Raw genomic sequence first — 18,004 nt, 5'->3', positions numbered from 1 at the left:
GTGGAATACAGTGTGGCAATTCCTCAGAGATCTAGAACCAGAAATACCATTTGACCCAGCAATCCCATTACTGGGTATATACCCAAAGGAATATAAATTATCCTATTATAAAGATACATGCATGTGTATGTTCACCGCAGCACTATTCACAACAGCAAAAACATGAAATCAACCCAAATCCCCATCAATGATACACTGGGTAAAGAAAATGTGGTACATGTAACCATGGAATACTCTGCAGCCATAAAAAGGGAGTGAGATCATGTCCTTTGCAGGGACATGGATGGAGCTGGAAGCCATTATCCTCAGCAAATGAACCCAGGAACAGAAAACCAAATACCACATGCTCTCACTTATAAGTGGTAGCTGAACAATAGAACACGTGGACACAGGGAGGGTAACAACACACACTCAGGCCTGCGGGTGGGGGTGGAAGGAGGCAGGGAGAGCATTAGAAAAAATAGCTAATGCAAGTGGGGCTTAATAACTAGGTGATGGGTTGATAGGTGCAGCAAATCACCAGGGTACACGTTTACCTTTGTAACAAACCTGCACATCCTGCACATGTACTCTGGAACTTAAAATAAAAACAAAAATTAAAAAGAAAAGAAAATGTGATATATATGTACAATCAAGTACTGTTCAACCATAAAAAAGAATGAGGTCCTGTCATTTTCAACAACATGAATGGAACTGGAGATCATTATGTTAAGTGAAATAAACCAGGCACAGAAAGACAAACTTCACAGGGTTTCACTTACTTGTAGGAGCTAAAATTTAAAACAATGAATTCATGGGGATAGAGAGTAGAACGATGGTTACCAGAGGCTGGGAAGGGTACCAGAGGCAGGGGATGGAGAGAATGGGGATGGTTAATGGGTACAAAAATATAGTCAGATAGAAAAAAATAAGATCTTGCAGCTGATATCACAACAGGGTGACTATAGTCAACAATAATTTATTCTACATTTTAAAATTACTAGAAGAGTATAATTGGACTTTTTGTAACACAAAGAAAGAATAAATGCTGAGATATTAGATACCCCAGTTACCTTGATGTGATGATTACTTTTTGTATGCCTGCATCAAAATATCTCATGTACCCCCTAAATATATACACCTACTATATACCCACAAAAAATTTAAACATTTTTAAAAATTAAACTCTTCTGGCCGGGTGTGGTGGCTCACACCTGCTATCCCCTCACTGTAGGAGGCCGAGGTGGTGGATCGCTTGAGCTCAAGAGTTCAAAACCATCCTGGGCAACACAGTGAAATCCTGTCTCTACAATAAATACAAAAATTAACCAAAGTAGTGGCACATGTCTGTGGTCCCAACTGCTTGGGAGGCTGAGGCAGGAGGATAGCTTGACACCAGAAGGCAGAGGTTGCAGTGAGCCAAGATCATGCCACTACACTCCAGTCTGTGTGAAAGAGTGAGACTCTGTCTCAAAAAAAAAATTAAACTATTCTGCTTGTCAAAAAGCAACAAAAGGCAAACCACAGAATGGAAGAAATGTTCGCAAAACATTGTGACAACAAAAGACTTGTATCCAGAGTATATAAACATCTCCTAAAACTCTATGCACTGTTTTGAGTTTATAAAATGGTAATGTGTTCTTGTTTATGAATATAATAACCTTGTAATAAGCACATCATATTCCAATCACAATTTAAATAAATAAAAAAAGAAAAAGAGAAGAAAGAATCCCACACTGCAGTATCTCCTCTACCTCTTCCCACTGCTTCTACTGAAGATCTAATTGGGAAACAGATCATCCACCCTTCCTTTTCCCTGGAGAGGCAAAGAAAAGTATTTCCAAAGGCTGAGAAAGTAAATTTAACAAACAGAAAGATAAAATTACTAATGTGAGGGCAAGGTGCCATTCCTGAAATAATAAAAAAGAAGAAATTGGTACATATTGAAGACTTCTTTAAATGATTGGAAGTAATTTGGGCAAAATGAGAACAACCAAAGAAGAGATGAAAGAATATTTATGGTGAATTAACAGTTATTGAAAACCAATAGATTAGCTAAATTGGTGAAATTAAAAATGAACTGAGCATGTCACATACATCAATGTCCAAAAGCAGCCATTCTCTGTGGGGAAAGGTGAGTGTTGACTCTTCCTGGAGACAAGAGGTCCTTCATAATTAAGTTCACAGGCACTGATTTTAGAGTATGAAATGCAGCTTGCTGATTAACGCATGAAACAGAATTCCAGGCTGAATTATTATTTACATTTAAGAGCATCTTTTTAAACCTCTTAAATTAAAATAACTGTACAGTTTATTAAATTATTATAAGATAATCACCCCTGCAAACCACTACCCAGATCAAGAAATGTAACTTAGCTGAACACAGAAGCTATGTCTCAATCACAATCATGTTTCTCCCCTGTAAAAATAACCATCCTCCTTATGTTTAAGCTTCCTTGAAAGTTACATCACTCAAATACATATCCCTGATACTGATAGTTTTGGTTGGCTTGCTTTTATTTTTATGTGTCTTTTAAGTCCCTTTTAGTCTATATGCCACACTTCTCATCGCCTTCCTTGTCTGCAATTTATTTTTGAAGAAATTGGGTGATTTAACCCATGAATTTTTTTACAGTTTGGATTCCAATGATTGCCTAATCATAAGGTAGTGTTAGTTTCTTGATTCTCTGTGGTTTCTTTAAAGTAGTTATTGGTCTAAGATGCTTAAACTTTTAATACATTGACTTTAGACAGCTTCAATGCCATTTGTAATAGCTATTGTATGACCTCTGAATTTTTGGTAGGCAAGAGGCAGAGCAATTGCAACTCAGAACATCACGTGGAGCCAGGAAATGCTGCTAGGAGAGAGGGTGGCTACACTGACAGAATTGAGGGCAGTTTTCCCGGCTGGGTTTAGAGGCCATGTGCAAAACAGAAACCTTGTAGCAGGAGGGAATGGCTTATCAAAGGGAAGTGTTATCTGGAAGTGTCCAGGAAGGGACAGAAGTCAGGACTTATACAGGTTGGGAAAATACTGGGAACTAAATAGAGAAAGGCAAGTATACCCTGGGGTCCTTCAAAACAGTTCTGGAAAATATTCTCTAAATGATGATGATTGCATGCAAAGTAAATGAGTTGATCAGGAATGCTCCGGGTCCACAAGCATGTTAAACTTTTAATGGTTGAGATGTTATATAATATTTTCCGATAATTCAAAGTCTTAGCAAAACTTTGTGGTAAGGCTATTTGTCTCATATTTCAGATAACTCAAAAAATGCCAGGAAAGAGGAGTATGTCAACAAGCAATGTTACATGTATGGCTGGATGCTATTTTCTATTTTTTCTCTCCCTCAGTCAAGCATGTGGCCTGGTTTACACTTCCTTACCTCACAGATATTTCAGAAAGCAGAAGTATCAGACAGTAATCCCTATTTATGTTCTCAAAGCCAAGCCCATAGGAGATCTATTAATAAAAGATTTGTAAATAAGCAAAAAAGGAAAAGAGAGCTTTTAGAAGGTGGCTGAAAGGGTTAGGGAAAAAAAAAGTGGAAGGAAGAAAGGAATTTCTCCCATGGTCTACATACCTATCCCCTGAAAAATGGAGGAACAGAAAAGATCCTGGGAGTCTAAGACTCGGGCCAGAAGTTCTGAAAGTCCCTTGGAGAGTCTATAATATTTTTAAAAGGGATAAATGCATGGTGTGGCTAGGGACTTAGGGCCTAGGCATGGGGTTCCTGACATTGGGACATTTCCTAAGAATGTTAGGGAAGCAGTCTGGATCTGAAAGAACTGTAGGAGTAGGGGACAGTAAATATATTACCAGGGACTTTCTCTGTGCATGTGACACCTGAAACCTCTCTCCCCAATCAAACCTCAATGCCTTGGCCCTGCATAATCCTCCAGAGACTTGGGGATGTGGTTGGGATTAGAGAAAGTCTCAAGCATGAGAAGTGAGAAGCTTAGAGGCAGCAATTAAGTTGACACATGTTCTCGCTTATAACTGGAAGCTAAATATTGAATAACACATGAACACAAAGAAGGGAGCAATAGACACCAAGGCCTACATGAGAGTAGAGGGTGAGTGGAGGGTGAGGATTGAAAAACGACCTTTTGTGTACTGTGCTTATTACCTAGGTGGTGAAATAATCTGTACACCAAACCCTGTGACACGCAGTTTACCCATGGAACAAATCCGCACTTGTACCCTCAAAACCTAAAGTAAAAGTTGGAAAGAAAAAAAGAAAGAATGAAATTAAGTTGACTTATGTTTAATAGGCTTTTATTACACATCAGAGTTTGTGGGATGAAATTTGTCTCCATTACCCAATGCAGAAAACACTGAGGAAATTCATATAACAAATGACCTCTAACACTTACATAGCACTTACTATGTATTAAGCGTTGTTCTCAGTTTCTACGTGTATTAACACATTTGATCTTCACATTACCTTAATCTTAGAGAAAGATGTCATTACTCCTGATTTAAAGAGGAGGAAATTGAAGCAGGCTAAGGTTAAAGAACATGCTTAGGATTACACCGCAGCTGACAGGTGGCAGAGTCAGCATTCAGAGTCCATGTGGGTAGTCACCACTCCAAACTTCCTCTCCAAAACCGCTGACTCAGGCACACTTTTTAGTTTAAAGTAAATCAGGACTTATGAAGTGCATGTCAGTTTTCTATTGGAGGAACCAGATCCAAAATATAAAACCCTCTTTAAGAGAATTTTTAAGATGAGCAGGTGCCAGCTGACTCCTCCTTCTTGATAATGCTTAGGTGCTTTGGAAACTCTTCCCGGTTGAGGAAGAGATTCTTGTCCCTCTTCAACTGCTGCAAAGGACAAACCCCTGAAGAATAGTATGACAAAGTCGGCCTTAACATCTATCATCCCTGTAACCTCCTCTCCCTAGTGCTCTGACCTTCACTGGGATGGTATAGCAGAGGCTCCGGAGTATCCCAGGAAATGAGGAGCAGCGTACACTAACCAGTTTGGTTTAGAGTAATTCTCTCTTATTTGTAATTTTTATGAAAAGCCATTTAAATATGGCCTTGGACTTCATGATATTTTTTATGTCACAATAAAGTGGAAATTTAAAGTTACAAATTCCCCAAAAAGGTCCTCCATCAACTCCTCACAGGACGTATCCATTTTTACCTCTGATTATTGCAGTTAACTTTCCATTCTGGTGGACTGATAAAAGTCTGGTGTGTTGATATTAGTATTTGGCTTTGTTCTGCAGAATGTATTTTGAGTTGAGTGTTATTATAGTCCCTCCTCCCACACTATGTGAAAAGCTGAAGAGGCTTAACAGATTCCCAGGTGCTATTTAACCAGCTCTGTTCTACTTAGAAATCATACTATGGAGTTGGTAGTGGTTAAGGTAGCGGTTAGAAAAACACTAAGGAATTGGTAGTGGTTAGAAAACCACATGTTATTTTCCTGAGAAGTTAAAGAAACTCAACACAATTGAGGTTGAATCATTTCCTGAGTATGACTATTATCTTTGACGTCTTCACTGCCCCCACATGATCCCTAAAATTGCTCAAGGAACTCTACTTCTTTGATGCCTCCAGGCCCCATTGACCACTTTCATCAGCCTCCCCCACTACTGCTTTTCTTCTTCCTCTTTTACATTTCACTCACTCCAAAAATGCTCTCTGTCCCAATATAAAGGATACTGAGTGTAGTAGCAAAGAAAACTGTAAATAGCCTAGTTAAAAAAGACGATCTATCTCCAAAAAAAAAAAAAAAATTCACTCCACATTCTTCTCCATAGCTGTTATTTCTCTACTCCCCATTTCAGCAAAGCACTTGAAATAACCTTTCTTATTTATTGTCTATCTTATCTTCTCCCATTCTTTCTTGAAACCCCCACCTTCAGCCTGACTGACAACATAGGGATACAAAATTTAACTCTTACTGTGAAAGGCTTAGGCACAAAATAAACCAGGAAGTCATGTTAAGAGCTAAGAAAGTAGCTCTCAACCTGTAATATTTTTACTAATTTAACTAGAAGTAGTCCAAAATGTGAATCAGGCATACATCCCACCCACTAGAAATGTATAGTCTGTTGGGGAGAATAAAAAAAATAGTCACAAAATAAGGAAGAAAATGTCACCAGAGAGATGACAGTTAGGAGTTATGGGAGCTCAGATAAACTGAGCAGATTTAAAAGATCTATAAAGCTGAATTATTTCTGATGTTTTTAAACTGCATGCTTTCAAAATCACTACATTTCCTAATTACCTCTACTATAAATCGAAATTTCTAAAGTTTTCCTTATCAATGCTACTCTCTATACTCTCAATCTTACAACCAGAATGGAAAAGCCTTTTTATTGAGAACCATTCTACCCAATAAATCTCTAGAACCCAAGGAAAACATAACCAAGGATTAGTACATGCACAAAAAAAAACACAACTTTTTTCATTCAATTAGAGAGAAAGAGGTCAACGTGAAGAAACTTTGACCATGCAACACAGGGAACAACGGAGAGAGGTCGGTCCAAGCAGCTAGTAGATGGCACCGCTGGAATCTGAACCCAGGTCTGTCTAATTCCAAAGCCCACAATCTTTCCATTTTACAGTCTATCTCAGATACAAATGCAAGTTTAAACTGTTTGTAAAAAGGAGGGAAAGGTACCAGCAGAGAAGAAAATATTCAGTCTACAAAAGAGAGGGGGTTGTTCATAGAACTAGCCCCATGGAAGAACTAGAGAAACACAAGAGTCATTGAATAGTAGGTATAGTCATAGAAATACTGTGAGTGCATAATGGAAACAGGCTAAAAGATTGTCATTTAATTACAGAAAGATACAAACTGTCTTGAAAACAATTGACACATTTGTGGTCTTCAGTGAACTTCTTGTTTTCTTTTATTTTCTATATCTGAAGGCTAAATGTCACCTATCTCTCCCCCTTCTTGGTTTTTGCTCTATAAGCAGAAGAAATTAAAACTAGGGCTAGATCTCATCCACAGGCTGGAGGTTTTTATTCCTGCCACCTATCTCCAAACCATCCAAAGACTCCCTCCAACATTCACACCCTCTTACACATGTGCCTCACCTGCTCCTGCCTCCATTCCTTGCTGAAATCACTGTCTGTTAAATCTTATGCACATCAATCTATATCTCTTCTTAAAACTGCTAACATTTCCTTGAAGTCTTCCTGGACCAAATCCCGTGGAGTCAAATCATAGAATTTGATAAGCCTTCTATCCAGCAGTCATTAACTGTGAATATTTCCATGTAATTTTGATTGCTGTGCTCTCATGAATATACATTTGTATTTGATTTTATATTTCTATAAAAATGACACTAGCTCATTGACTGACCAGCTTAATCACAGCTATCTTGGAGAGAATGAGAGAGGAGAGGAGAGGAGAGGAGAGGAGAGGAGAGGAGAGGAGAGGAGAGGAGAAGAGAAGAGAAGAGAAGAGAAGAGAAGAGAAGAGAAGAGAAGAGAAGAGAAGAGAAGAGAAGAGAAGAGAAGAGGAGAGGAGAGGAGAGGAAGAAGGAGGAGGAGGGAAAGAGAGGAGAGGAGAAAGGAGGGGAGGGGAAGGGAAAGAAGAGGAGATAGAGAGAAGAGCATGAAGAAGAAAGAAGAAGGGAGAAGGAGGAGAAGGAGAAGAAGAAGAAAAGAAGAGGAAGAAGAAGAAGGAGGAGGAGGAGGAGGGAGAAGAAGAAGGGCAGGGGGCAGGAAAGAGGGAGGGAGGGAGGGAAGGAAGGAAGGAGGGAAGGAAGGAAGGAAGGAAGGAAGGAAGGAAGGAAGGAAGGAAGGAAGGAAGGAAGGAAGAGAGGGAGGGAGGGAAGGGAAGGGAAGGGAAGGGAAGGGAAAGGAAGGGAAGGGAAGGGAAGGGAAGGACAGCCACAAATGTCAAGTGAAACAAAATACTTTTTTTAATATAGACATCTTTAGTTTGGTGATGATGCTGTTTCACAGTTGATTTATTGTATTACTCAGAGAATAATTTTCCACAATTATCAATGTAATGTTATATGCTTTTCTCCAAAAAAAAATAGAACAGTATGATGCATAAAATGTTAGAAATAATTAGACAAAGTTGTGTAATCCCACTGTGACACTTACATACCTTTGGAGTTTAATATTTACTGTGAAAGTTTTGTTTTTGTTTTTGTTTTTGAGACAGTCTCACTTTGTCACCCAGCTAGAGTACAGTTGCACAATGTTGGCTCACTGAAACCTCCGTCTCCCAGGTTCAAGCGATTCTCATGCCTCAATCTCTCAAGTAGCTGGGACTACAAGTGTGTGCCACCACACACCTAGGTAATTTTTGTACTTTTAGTAAAGATGAGGTTTCGCCATGTTGGCCAGGCTAGTCTCAAACTCCTGACCTCAGGTGATCTGCCCACCTCAAACTCCCAAAGTGCTGGGATTACAGGTGTGAGCCACCACACCCAGCCTATTTACTGTGAAAGTTTAAAATCTAATTTGAAAGCTGCTTCTTATAAGCAATATAATTTTTTCTTTAATGTAATGATCCCAGAATTTTTAATGTTACATAATATGAATACATATTTCAAATGCAAAAAAAAAGCCTTTTTACATATAAACATGTATAAAAGAATAAATATAATAAGAAATTAATTGGGGTGGCAAAGTACATTTAAAATTTTGTGATGTTTTTGTCAAAAACGGTTTGAACAAATTTACAAGAAAAAAACAACCCCATCAAAAAGCAGGCAAAGGATATGAACAGACACTTCTCAAAAGAAAACATTTATGCAGCCAACAAACATATGAAAAAAAGTTCATCATCACTGTCATTAGAGAAATGTAAATCAAAACCACAATGAGATACCATCTCAGGCCAGTCAGAATGGCAATCATTAAAAAGTTATCATTCTGAGCAAACTATCGCAAGGACAGAAAAACCAAACACTGCATGTTCTCACTCATAGGTGGGAATTGAACAATGAGAACACTTGGACACAGGGCAGGGAACATCACACACTGGGGCCTGTCGTGGAGTGGGGGTATGGGGGAGGGATAGCATTTAGAGAAATACCTAACGTAAATGACAAGTTAATGGGTGCAGCAAACCAACGCGGCACATGTACACATATGTAATACACCTGCACGTTGTGCACATGTACCCTAGAACTTAAAGTATAATTTAAAAAAAAAAAAAAAAGTCAGGAAACAACAGACACTGGAGAGGATGTGGAGAAATAGGAATCCTTTCACACTGTTGGTGGGAATGTAAATTAGTTCAACTGTTGTGGAAGACAGTGTGGTGATTCCTCAGGTGATCTAGAACCGGAAATACCATTTGACCCAGCATTCCCATTACTGGGTATGTACCCAAAGGATTATAAGTCATTCTACTATAAACACACATGCACACATATGTTTACTCCAGCACTGTTTACAATAGCAAAGACTTGGAACCAACCCAAATGCCCATCAATGATAGACTGGATAAAGAAAATGTGGCACATATACACCATGGAATACTACACAGTCATAAAAAAGGATGAGTTCATGTCCTTTGCAGGGACATGGATGAAGCTGGAAACCATCATTCTCAACAAACTAACACAGGAACAGAAAACCAAACACCGTGTGTTCTCACTTATAAGTGGGAGTTGAACAAAGAGAACACAGGGACACAGGGAGGGGAACATCACACACCAGGGCCTTTTGAGGGGTGAAGGGCTAGGGGAGGGATGGCATTAGGAGAAATACCTAATGTAGATGATTGGTTGATGGATGCAGCAAACCACCATGGCACGTGTATACCTATGTAACAAACCTGCACGTTCTGCACATGTACCCCAGAACTTAAAATATAATTAAAAAAAAAAAAACAGTTTGAAAACTTCCCCGAAGTGAAAAAGTATCCTTTGAGGAACAATGTAAAGATGAGCTCAAGTTCCACAGGAAAGAGAAAATTAAAATTTATAAAGAATGTATAAATATCAAACTATTTTCATGTTTTCCAGGAAAAGTGTGGCTTTCTCATTCATTAACCAATAGCATAATATTTTCCAGGAACCCTCACTCAGAAGAAATGCTGTGGCCCTTCCCTTTACCAACAGAAAATGGAACACAAGAGACCACATAGCTGAACAAATTACAGCCTCCTTACAAGTGAGAAACCTTCGAGGCTACGTAGTTTTCAGCCAAAGAAAAATAACCAACAGCTTCTCCACAGTGTAAACTGAAACAGGGAAAACATGAACATCACAAACTGTACCACAGAAGCCGGCATGGCTGTGAGGCCCAAGACTATCCCTGAAAAGATGCTCATTTGCATGACTCTGGTGGTCATCACCACCCTCACCACGTTGCTGAACTTGGCGGTGATCATGGCTATCTGCACCACCAAGAAGCTCCACCAGCCTGCCAACTACCTAATCTGTTCTCTGGCCGTGACGGACCTCCTGGTAGCCGTGCTCGTCATGCCCCTGAGCATCATATACATTGTCATGGACCGCTGGAAGCTTGGATACTTCCTCTGTGAGGTGTGGCTGAGTGTGGACATGACCTGCTGCACCTGCTCCATCCTCCACCTCTGTGTCATTGCCCTGGACAGGTACTGGGCCATCACCAATGCTATTGAATACGCCAGGAAGAGGACGGCCAAGAGGGCGGCGCTGATGATCCTCACCGTCTGGACCATCTCCATTTTCATCTCCATGCCCCCTCTGTTCTGGAGGAGCCACCGCCGCCTAAGCCCTCCCCCTAGCCAGTGCACCATCCAGCACGACCATGTGATCTACACCATTTACTCCACGCTGGGTGCGTTTTATATCCCCTTGACTTTAATACTGATTCTCTATTACCGGATTTACCACGCGGCCAAGAGCCTTTACCAGAAAAGGGGATCGAGTCGGCACTTAAGCAACAGAAGCACAGATAGCCAGAATTCTTTTGCAAATTGTAAACTTACACAGACTTTCTGTGTGTCTGACTTCTCCACTTCAGACCCTACCACAGAGTTTGAAAAGTTCCATGCCTCCATCAGGATCCCACCCTTCGACAATGATCTAGATCACCCAGGAGAACGCCAGCAGATTTCTAGCACCAGGGAACGGAAGGCAGCGCGCATCCTGGGGTTGATTCTGGGCGCATTCATTTTGTCCTGGCTGCCATTTTTCATCAAAGAGTTGATTGTGGGTCTGAGCATCTACACCGTGTCCTCGGAAGTGGCCGATTTTCTGACGTGGCTCGGTTATGTCAATTCTCTGATCAACCCTCTGCTCTATACGAGTTTTAATGAAGATTTTAAGCTGGCTTTTAAAAAGCTCATTAGATGCCGAGAGCATGCTTAGACTGTCAAAAGCTAAAAGGCACGACTTTTACCAGAGCCTCATGAGTGGATGGGGGTAAGGGGTGCAACTTATTAATTCTTGGACATACTTGGTTCAGGAGAGTTTGTAAGTATGTGTGGTCTTGTTTTCTTGTTTGTTTGTTTGTTTTGTTCTGTTTTGTTTGAGGATTGTTATTCAGCGTGCTGTTTTCTACCTCTGGTCTTATCTGTGATACATGATTTCAAATAAACATTATCATACAAAAACATAAATTTTGTAGAAGTAATAATAAGGTGAAATAGTAAATACTTTTTATGGGCTTGGTTTTTCCTAGTCATTTCAGTTACCCTGCAATTAAAGAATGCCAAAAATATCTTTATTTGCAGAATTTCTTATTACTTATAAATTAAATACCTGATAATGCCCTCTATGGCATTAAATCTGAGATTATGGCTCTATCTGCATACATATTCCAGTGGGAATTGCATGACTACATAAAGAATTCAAAGAAAGTGATGTGCTGTCATCTACTGCTTGCAGACCTGAGTTAAAGTCGTTTACTGTAGCACTGTGACTACATAGCCTATTCCTTTCAGGTAAAAATAGTACAGCTGGCTTGTCCTTTTTAGTTCTTGATTAAATACACTTCCTCGTTTTCTAAAATGGAAATACCTGGAATAAATGCACTGGCAGTTTTCTGTCTTTTACTATGAATATAAAACATAAAGCAAATAAGAAATCATCTAAATCTACTTTGGTCAGTGTGTTGCGATATTACCTGATAGACACATTGGGTCTCCTCCAATTCTAAAATCTATCCCAGCTAAGCCTCCCATATACACTTTCACTGTAGCAGGGCTAAGGTGGGAGTACATGTCAAATTTGGAAAACTTTTTAAGAAGCTTAATGAGGTGCAGTGATCAAATGACAGAATATATTATCCGAAGAACTTCCTTGGAGAATATTACTCATTAAATTAACAGTTGCGGCTGGGCATGGTGGCTCATTCCTGTAATCCCAGCACTTCAGAAGGCTGAGGCAGGTGCATCACCTGAGGTCAGGAGTTCGAGACCAACCTGGCCAACATGGTGAAACCTCATATCTGCTAAAAATGCAAAAATTAGCTAGGCATGGTAGCACGTGCCTGTAATCCCAGCTACTCGGGAGGCTGAGGCAGGAGAATCACTTGAACCTGGGAGGCAGAGGTTGCACTGAGCAGAGATCGTGCCACTGCACTCCAGCCTGGGCAACAGAGTGAGACCCTGTCTCAAAAAAAAAAAAAAAAAAAATTACCAGTTGTGCTCTTGGAGAAAAAAAGTAAAAGTTGAAAATCTGTGTTTACACTAAAGGCCACTCATCAGGATATGAGAATGAAATTGTATCTCCCAGAATAACTGTGGCTTCCGTGCCAGACTCTACCCTGGGACCAGGAGGCTGCAGATGGGACCTGAGGCCATGGGTGTGGCCTGAGAAGGAGTGACTGCTATAGTCACATGGAGGAGTACACCATTACAAAGTCAAGAGTGAGGGCAGGAGGACTGAAAGTTTGTACATTCTTGCACCTACTCCTAAGTAGGTGACCGTTCTCAACCTCTGCTCCTAGTCTCTCATCCACAGCCTCTCCCCATCTCTTCACTCTTCTTTGTAGGGAGAAGACATTGATTTGCCTCCTTTCCACCTCTGTGTTTTTAGTCCTTCAATCAATCCCTTCTCAACCTTACTAGAATCTTACTTCTTACACCCAACCTCCCTCTGCACCTTCCTTTCTCCCTCTCCATCTCAACAATTTTCCTCCCCACTCCTCTTTAATCTCATCTATTACCTTACTCAAATCTCTTGGACACAAAAATCAACTTCCTCTGGCCCTACTTCCCCATCAAGATCCTACTTCATCTCTCCCTTAACTCTCTCACCTCGGTTTCTCCAATCATTAATCCATTCATTCTGCATCCACTTCTCACCTTCCACTGACTTTTCTATCCTTTTCCATCTGAGTATACCCTAGTTCTCCCAAACTTATCTCCCAAAGGTCACTGGAGACTTGCCAGTAGCCCTTCTCTGCGTCTCTACCTGTCATTCTCTCATCAGTTACAACAGCTAACCATCCCTTTCATGTTTAAGCCCATACCTTCCAGGATATTTTGCTCTCCTGGTTATCCAACTACCTCCTTGTCTCTTTATTCTTTGTCTCCTTTCCTTCCTCCTGGGGCTTTGTCCTCAGCAATCACCTCCTATAGCTCTATATTCCATCCCAACTTTGGCCATTTCAACTGTTAGTTTCATGCCTGTAGCTCCCAAATTTGTGACTTTAGTCCTGATCTTTCTCTTAAACTGCAGACCCATAAGTTACATCTGGTGAGCCTCTCCCTATGAATATTTCTTTGGTACCTCAAACACAGCCTTCCTATACTTAACTCAGGATAAGTTCCCCACACTCAAGCCTTCTACTCTTTCTACCTTCTCAGTCTCAGATAACAGAATTACCATGCTTTTTATCGTTCCTATTAGATGAATGTTATTCTCTCTCTTTGCCTCAGGTCTCCAACATCCAGATAGTCCTGAAGTCTTGTCCATTTACCTCTACAGAAACATGTGTTTATGCCACCTTACTCTCCAATAAGTTGGTCCTCTCCCCTAGATCAAATGTTATTTGATCCACCTGCCTCTGGATTCTCCCACCTGCAACTCGGCCCCCACACATCTCCCAGTGTGAGTTTCTCACTGAGGCATCTCCAGACTGGCCGCATTAGCGGCACCTGAGAACTTGTTAGAAATGCAAAATCAAGGGCCCCATTCAAAACCTACTGAATCAAAAATTAAGAGTGGAGCCCATTAATCTCTATTTTAATAAGCCTTCCAGGAGATTCTGATACAAGCTAAAGTTTGAGTCACTATTTTAGAGCATACAGTAGATTTTTAACTGCATTGTTCAAAATCCTTTACTCTTTCCCTAGCAATATAAAATAAATTAATAGTCCATAGTATAGCATTCAAGGCCTCTTACTTTGTGACCCCAAACTATCTTTGCAGAGTTATATCTCACCACTTCTTCTCACCTACTTCATGCTCCAGAAAAATGTGAGTATTACCTGTGCTTTCTAAACTCCCCTAACATTCGATCCCATTGCTTTAGAAACCTGACCTCCATGGCTTCACATCTTTCTTCCACCAATGCTTCATATGTAGCTCAAATGCAATCTCTTCTAAAAAGTCTTCCTGAGATACTTCTTCCTTCCCTGTCCCTATGGAAGTCCTCTCTCCCAGCTCTATGCTCCCATATAACTTCACTTGTATCTCTAATATTATATGCATCCTATCTTCTAGTGCATTTGTTTGTGTATTTGTGCTGTCTTCTCTAGTATATTGTGAGCTCCTTGAGGGCAGGGACTGTGTCTGTTTCCTCTCTGTATCTCTAGGGACTCCTACAGTATTTTACACACAGTCGGCACTCAGTGTCTGTTAATGTGAATGGAATTAAGTCCCTGGAGGAGAAAATGTAAATGTGACATCTTTTCTCAGTGAGAAAACAAAAGTTCCAAAATTCCATGGTTCTATACTGACCCTTTTTTTTTTCCAAAGCTTACCCTGACATTCCAGGTTTGTTTCGAAAAATTCTGGGAAAAACTTATATATAGAAAGAAAATAAATTTCTCACTAAATATAAGTGAATATCCTTTATTCTTTAGGATTCCAGATACGCTGTTCTCAAAAGAGAGAAAGGAAAAAGGAGAGATTCGATACAAGGGGACAAAGAACAATATCTGCCACAAGGGGCTATTGGTTTCCGTATGAGCAACTCAAATATTACTGGGAAAGTCACATGGCTGCCCAGCTAGTGGTGATCTATGTACAAGGATGTTGGCATCTAAATTACAGGTGATTTTACCAAGATTGTGCCTATGCTCAAAACTAGTATTTATTATGACTACAATATCTAGAAAGTATATGAGCAACTCACACTGCTTTCCCATCATCCTCCAGATATTATCTTTGAAAATTCTTGGCAATTATAAAAGTTTTAAAGTTTTAAGAGTCTAAGTAAATAAAAAGCAAAAAGCAGATGCATAATAATTTTTACTTGCTTATTTTCATTAACTCATTTCCTAATTATGAGGTAAGTCCTAATTAAATAGATTTATCTCACAGCTGCCTCTGCCCTTAGCAAAGAAGTTGCATATATTTCCTGGTATAAACCAAACCTGTTGAAAAATAATCTATTATTTGCTTTGCTTATTGAGCCAATAGTGCCAGCTGCCATTGACTACTATTGTCCCCTTTAAATTAAAGCTTGAATGAAGTAATAGTACCTTTTAATAAGGTCAGAGTTTCTCATGCAAACTTTAGTATGCTAAAAGTAAGTCCTAGGGATGACATTTTGATTGCCTTCATTAGAAATTAGGACTTCTTAGTTTTCTATTCTTGAAGAAAGAATTCTTGAATATAAGTCACCCCCCGGTAGACCTGACAGGTCCTTTAGATACAACAGGTGGCAGTAAGAACCCCCATTAGCATTGCTACCATGGTCTGCTTTGGGTAACACTACAGGCCTCCTATACTTTTGGACTTCAGTTTTCAAACTCTGATAATTACTTTTGAGGTAAGTTCCTAAATAAATTCCAGCAACTGCACTGGCTTCCAGCACAACGCATTTTAGTTTCAACCATCACACTGGTCTTGGTCTACTAATGTGTGTGCTGCCTTAGCTTAGTTTGTAAGGTCTTCTACACACAACTTTTAACTCTATTATGCACAGCATTTGCAAAAGCAGTGATAGCATTGGAAAAATTAGTGAAAAGAAGCATATGACTATGACAAGAATACAAGTAAAGACAATTTTTAAGTAAAAGTGCTAAGAAAATGACAACCATTGCATATGAGAATGGGATCAAATCTTGCTCAATCTTCAAGGACTGCCACACATAACAGGTGAAGACCACTGCACCTAAAGTATGGACTATAATTAAGGAGAAAAGAAGGAAAAGGGACTGTGTCTGTTTCCTCTCTGTATCTCTAGGGACCCCTACAGTGTTTTACACACAGTCAGCACTCAATGTCTGTTAATGTGAATGGAATTATAGAGATATAAAAGTGTCTCAGCACCACACAGTAGTTTTAAAAGGAGTTTGGGAATATGTGTAGGCATTTCAGTTGTCTCCATAGAGAATAGTAATGGCATTTTTGTGGTAGGATTCAGTAAGTCTAAATCCTGCAGTAGATCAACCAATCCCACTCAATAAAGGATTGTCCCACCCAAAATACCAATATCACCACCTGCTGAGAAATTCACAAGTATCAGCATCAACGTGGGATGCTCAGAAGTCTAATGTTAATTTAGAAGTTGACTAGGGGTTGTTTGAGAACTTAAAGGTGAAGCATGGTGAACATGTGGCTTACAAAATTTCATTAAGAGCCATGAAAGGTTTCAAAGTTTCAAAGCCAATTTGAATTTACTCAACATTAAAGTGAGGGTCAAGCCAGCAAATGAAAACACCACAATGATTAAAGAGGTTCCCATGATATTGGCAGAAGTAACTAAGAAAGGGGCCCAATAAAATGCCTATCAGCAAAGAGCAGCATGTGCATGGTATTAATGCTTCAGAGGATTGACTCACATCCTTATCTGATGGAAAACCTTACAAAGACTATAAGTATAGTCTCACCTAAGCCACCTCAGATTTAGAATTAAAAATGATTGATGGACAACCTTAGACTTTAACTAGTTTATACATTGGAGAGCTTGTCTTAAATTGGAGAGAAAGCAAGAATATTATCCAATTCACGTCTCCTCAAGTAATGATGTTATGAGGTGGAATCTCAGGCACTGGTCCATAAGAGAAGGAGACATTTCAAATGGTAGGAGGGAGACATAGGATATTCTTGGGACCCTAAAATTATCCAAGGACACCAAACCCTCAAATTACCCAAGAACATAGGGGATGTTATCCAAGGACATAGGGACTGTCCTTGGATAATTTTAGGGTTTCAAGAATATCCAATGTGCCCCTAGAGGGATCATCCAGGACCATACCCTAGAGAATATACAGTGGGTTTCAGCCTTACCACAAAAATGGTTTGAAATTATTTACTTCAGAATAAATAGGGATCACTCTGAGGGGAAATTCCTTCAGTAAAATCATCTATTGCCTGCCTGGAAGCACCTAGCACAGAGCATGGTGGCATGTAATTTATATAATATATATATTGGGTGAACTTAATTGGAATGGATACATTGATTATAGATTTCAAGAAGTAGAGAAGGAGGCCAGGTTCAGTGGCTCACACCTATAATCCCAGCACTTTGGGAGGCCAAGGTGGGCAGATCACCTCAGGTCAGGAGTTCAAGACCAGCCTGGCCAACACAGGGAACCTCATCTCTACTAAAAATACAAAAATTAGCCAGTTGTGGTAGTGAATACCTGTAATCCCAGCTACACAGGAGACTGAGGCAGGAGAATCACTTGAATCCAAGAGGCAGAGGTTGCAGTGAGCCAAGATCGCACCACTGCACTCCAGTCTAGGTGAAGGAGTGAGACTCTGCCAAAAAAAAAAAAAAAAAAAAGGAAGGAAAGAAGGAAGGAAAGAAGGAAGGAAGGAAGGAAGGAAGGAAGGAAGGAAGGAAGGAAGGAAGGAAGGAAATTTAGAAGGAGAACTATGTAATGGGTAAGGAGGGCACCTTCTCATATGGAAGTGGTATTGTTAAATACCTAAAATTGTTTAAAGGAAAGGGAGTATCCAGGACAATGATAATGAT

The 18,004-nt window shown here is 39.9% G+C and overlaps 1 protein-coding gene across 4 annotated transcripts in view; it reads left to right on the top strand.

The window, feature by feature from the left end:
* Positions 1 to 17,731, top strand: part of LOC105496151 (5-hydroxytryptamine receptor 1E) — a 91,764-nt gene extending 74,033 nt beyond the window's left edge. For 2 of the 4 annotated variants that reach the window (XM_011766276.2, XM_011766285.2), the window contains exon 2: positions 9,992 to 14,911. In XM_011766276.2, the coding sequence (XP_011764578.1) occupies positions 10,177 to 11,274 (1,098 nt within the window). In that variant the 5' untranslated portion in view covers positions 9,992 to 10,176 and the 3' untranslated portion in view covers positions 11,275 to 14,911. Of the gene's footprint in view, positions 1 to 6,416; positions 6,524 to 9,991; positions 14,912 to 14,939 lie in introns of those variants that run through there. The other 2 variants (XR_011623567.1, XM_011766293.2) reach the window with 2 other exon arrangements.
* The last annotated feature ends 273 nt before the right edge of the window (positions 17,732 to 18,004 follow it).

This window comes from Macaca nemestrina, chromosome 5 (genome assembly GCF_043159975.1).
Source record: "Macaca nemestrina isolate mMacNem1 chromosome 5, mMacNem.hap1, whole genome shotgun sequence".
Taxonomy (NCBI): Eukaryota; Metazoa; Chordata; class Mammalia; order Primates; family Cercopithecidae; genus Macaca; species Macaca nemestrina.
This window is presented reverse-complemented; position numbering and strand designations above follow the sequence as displayed.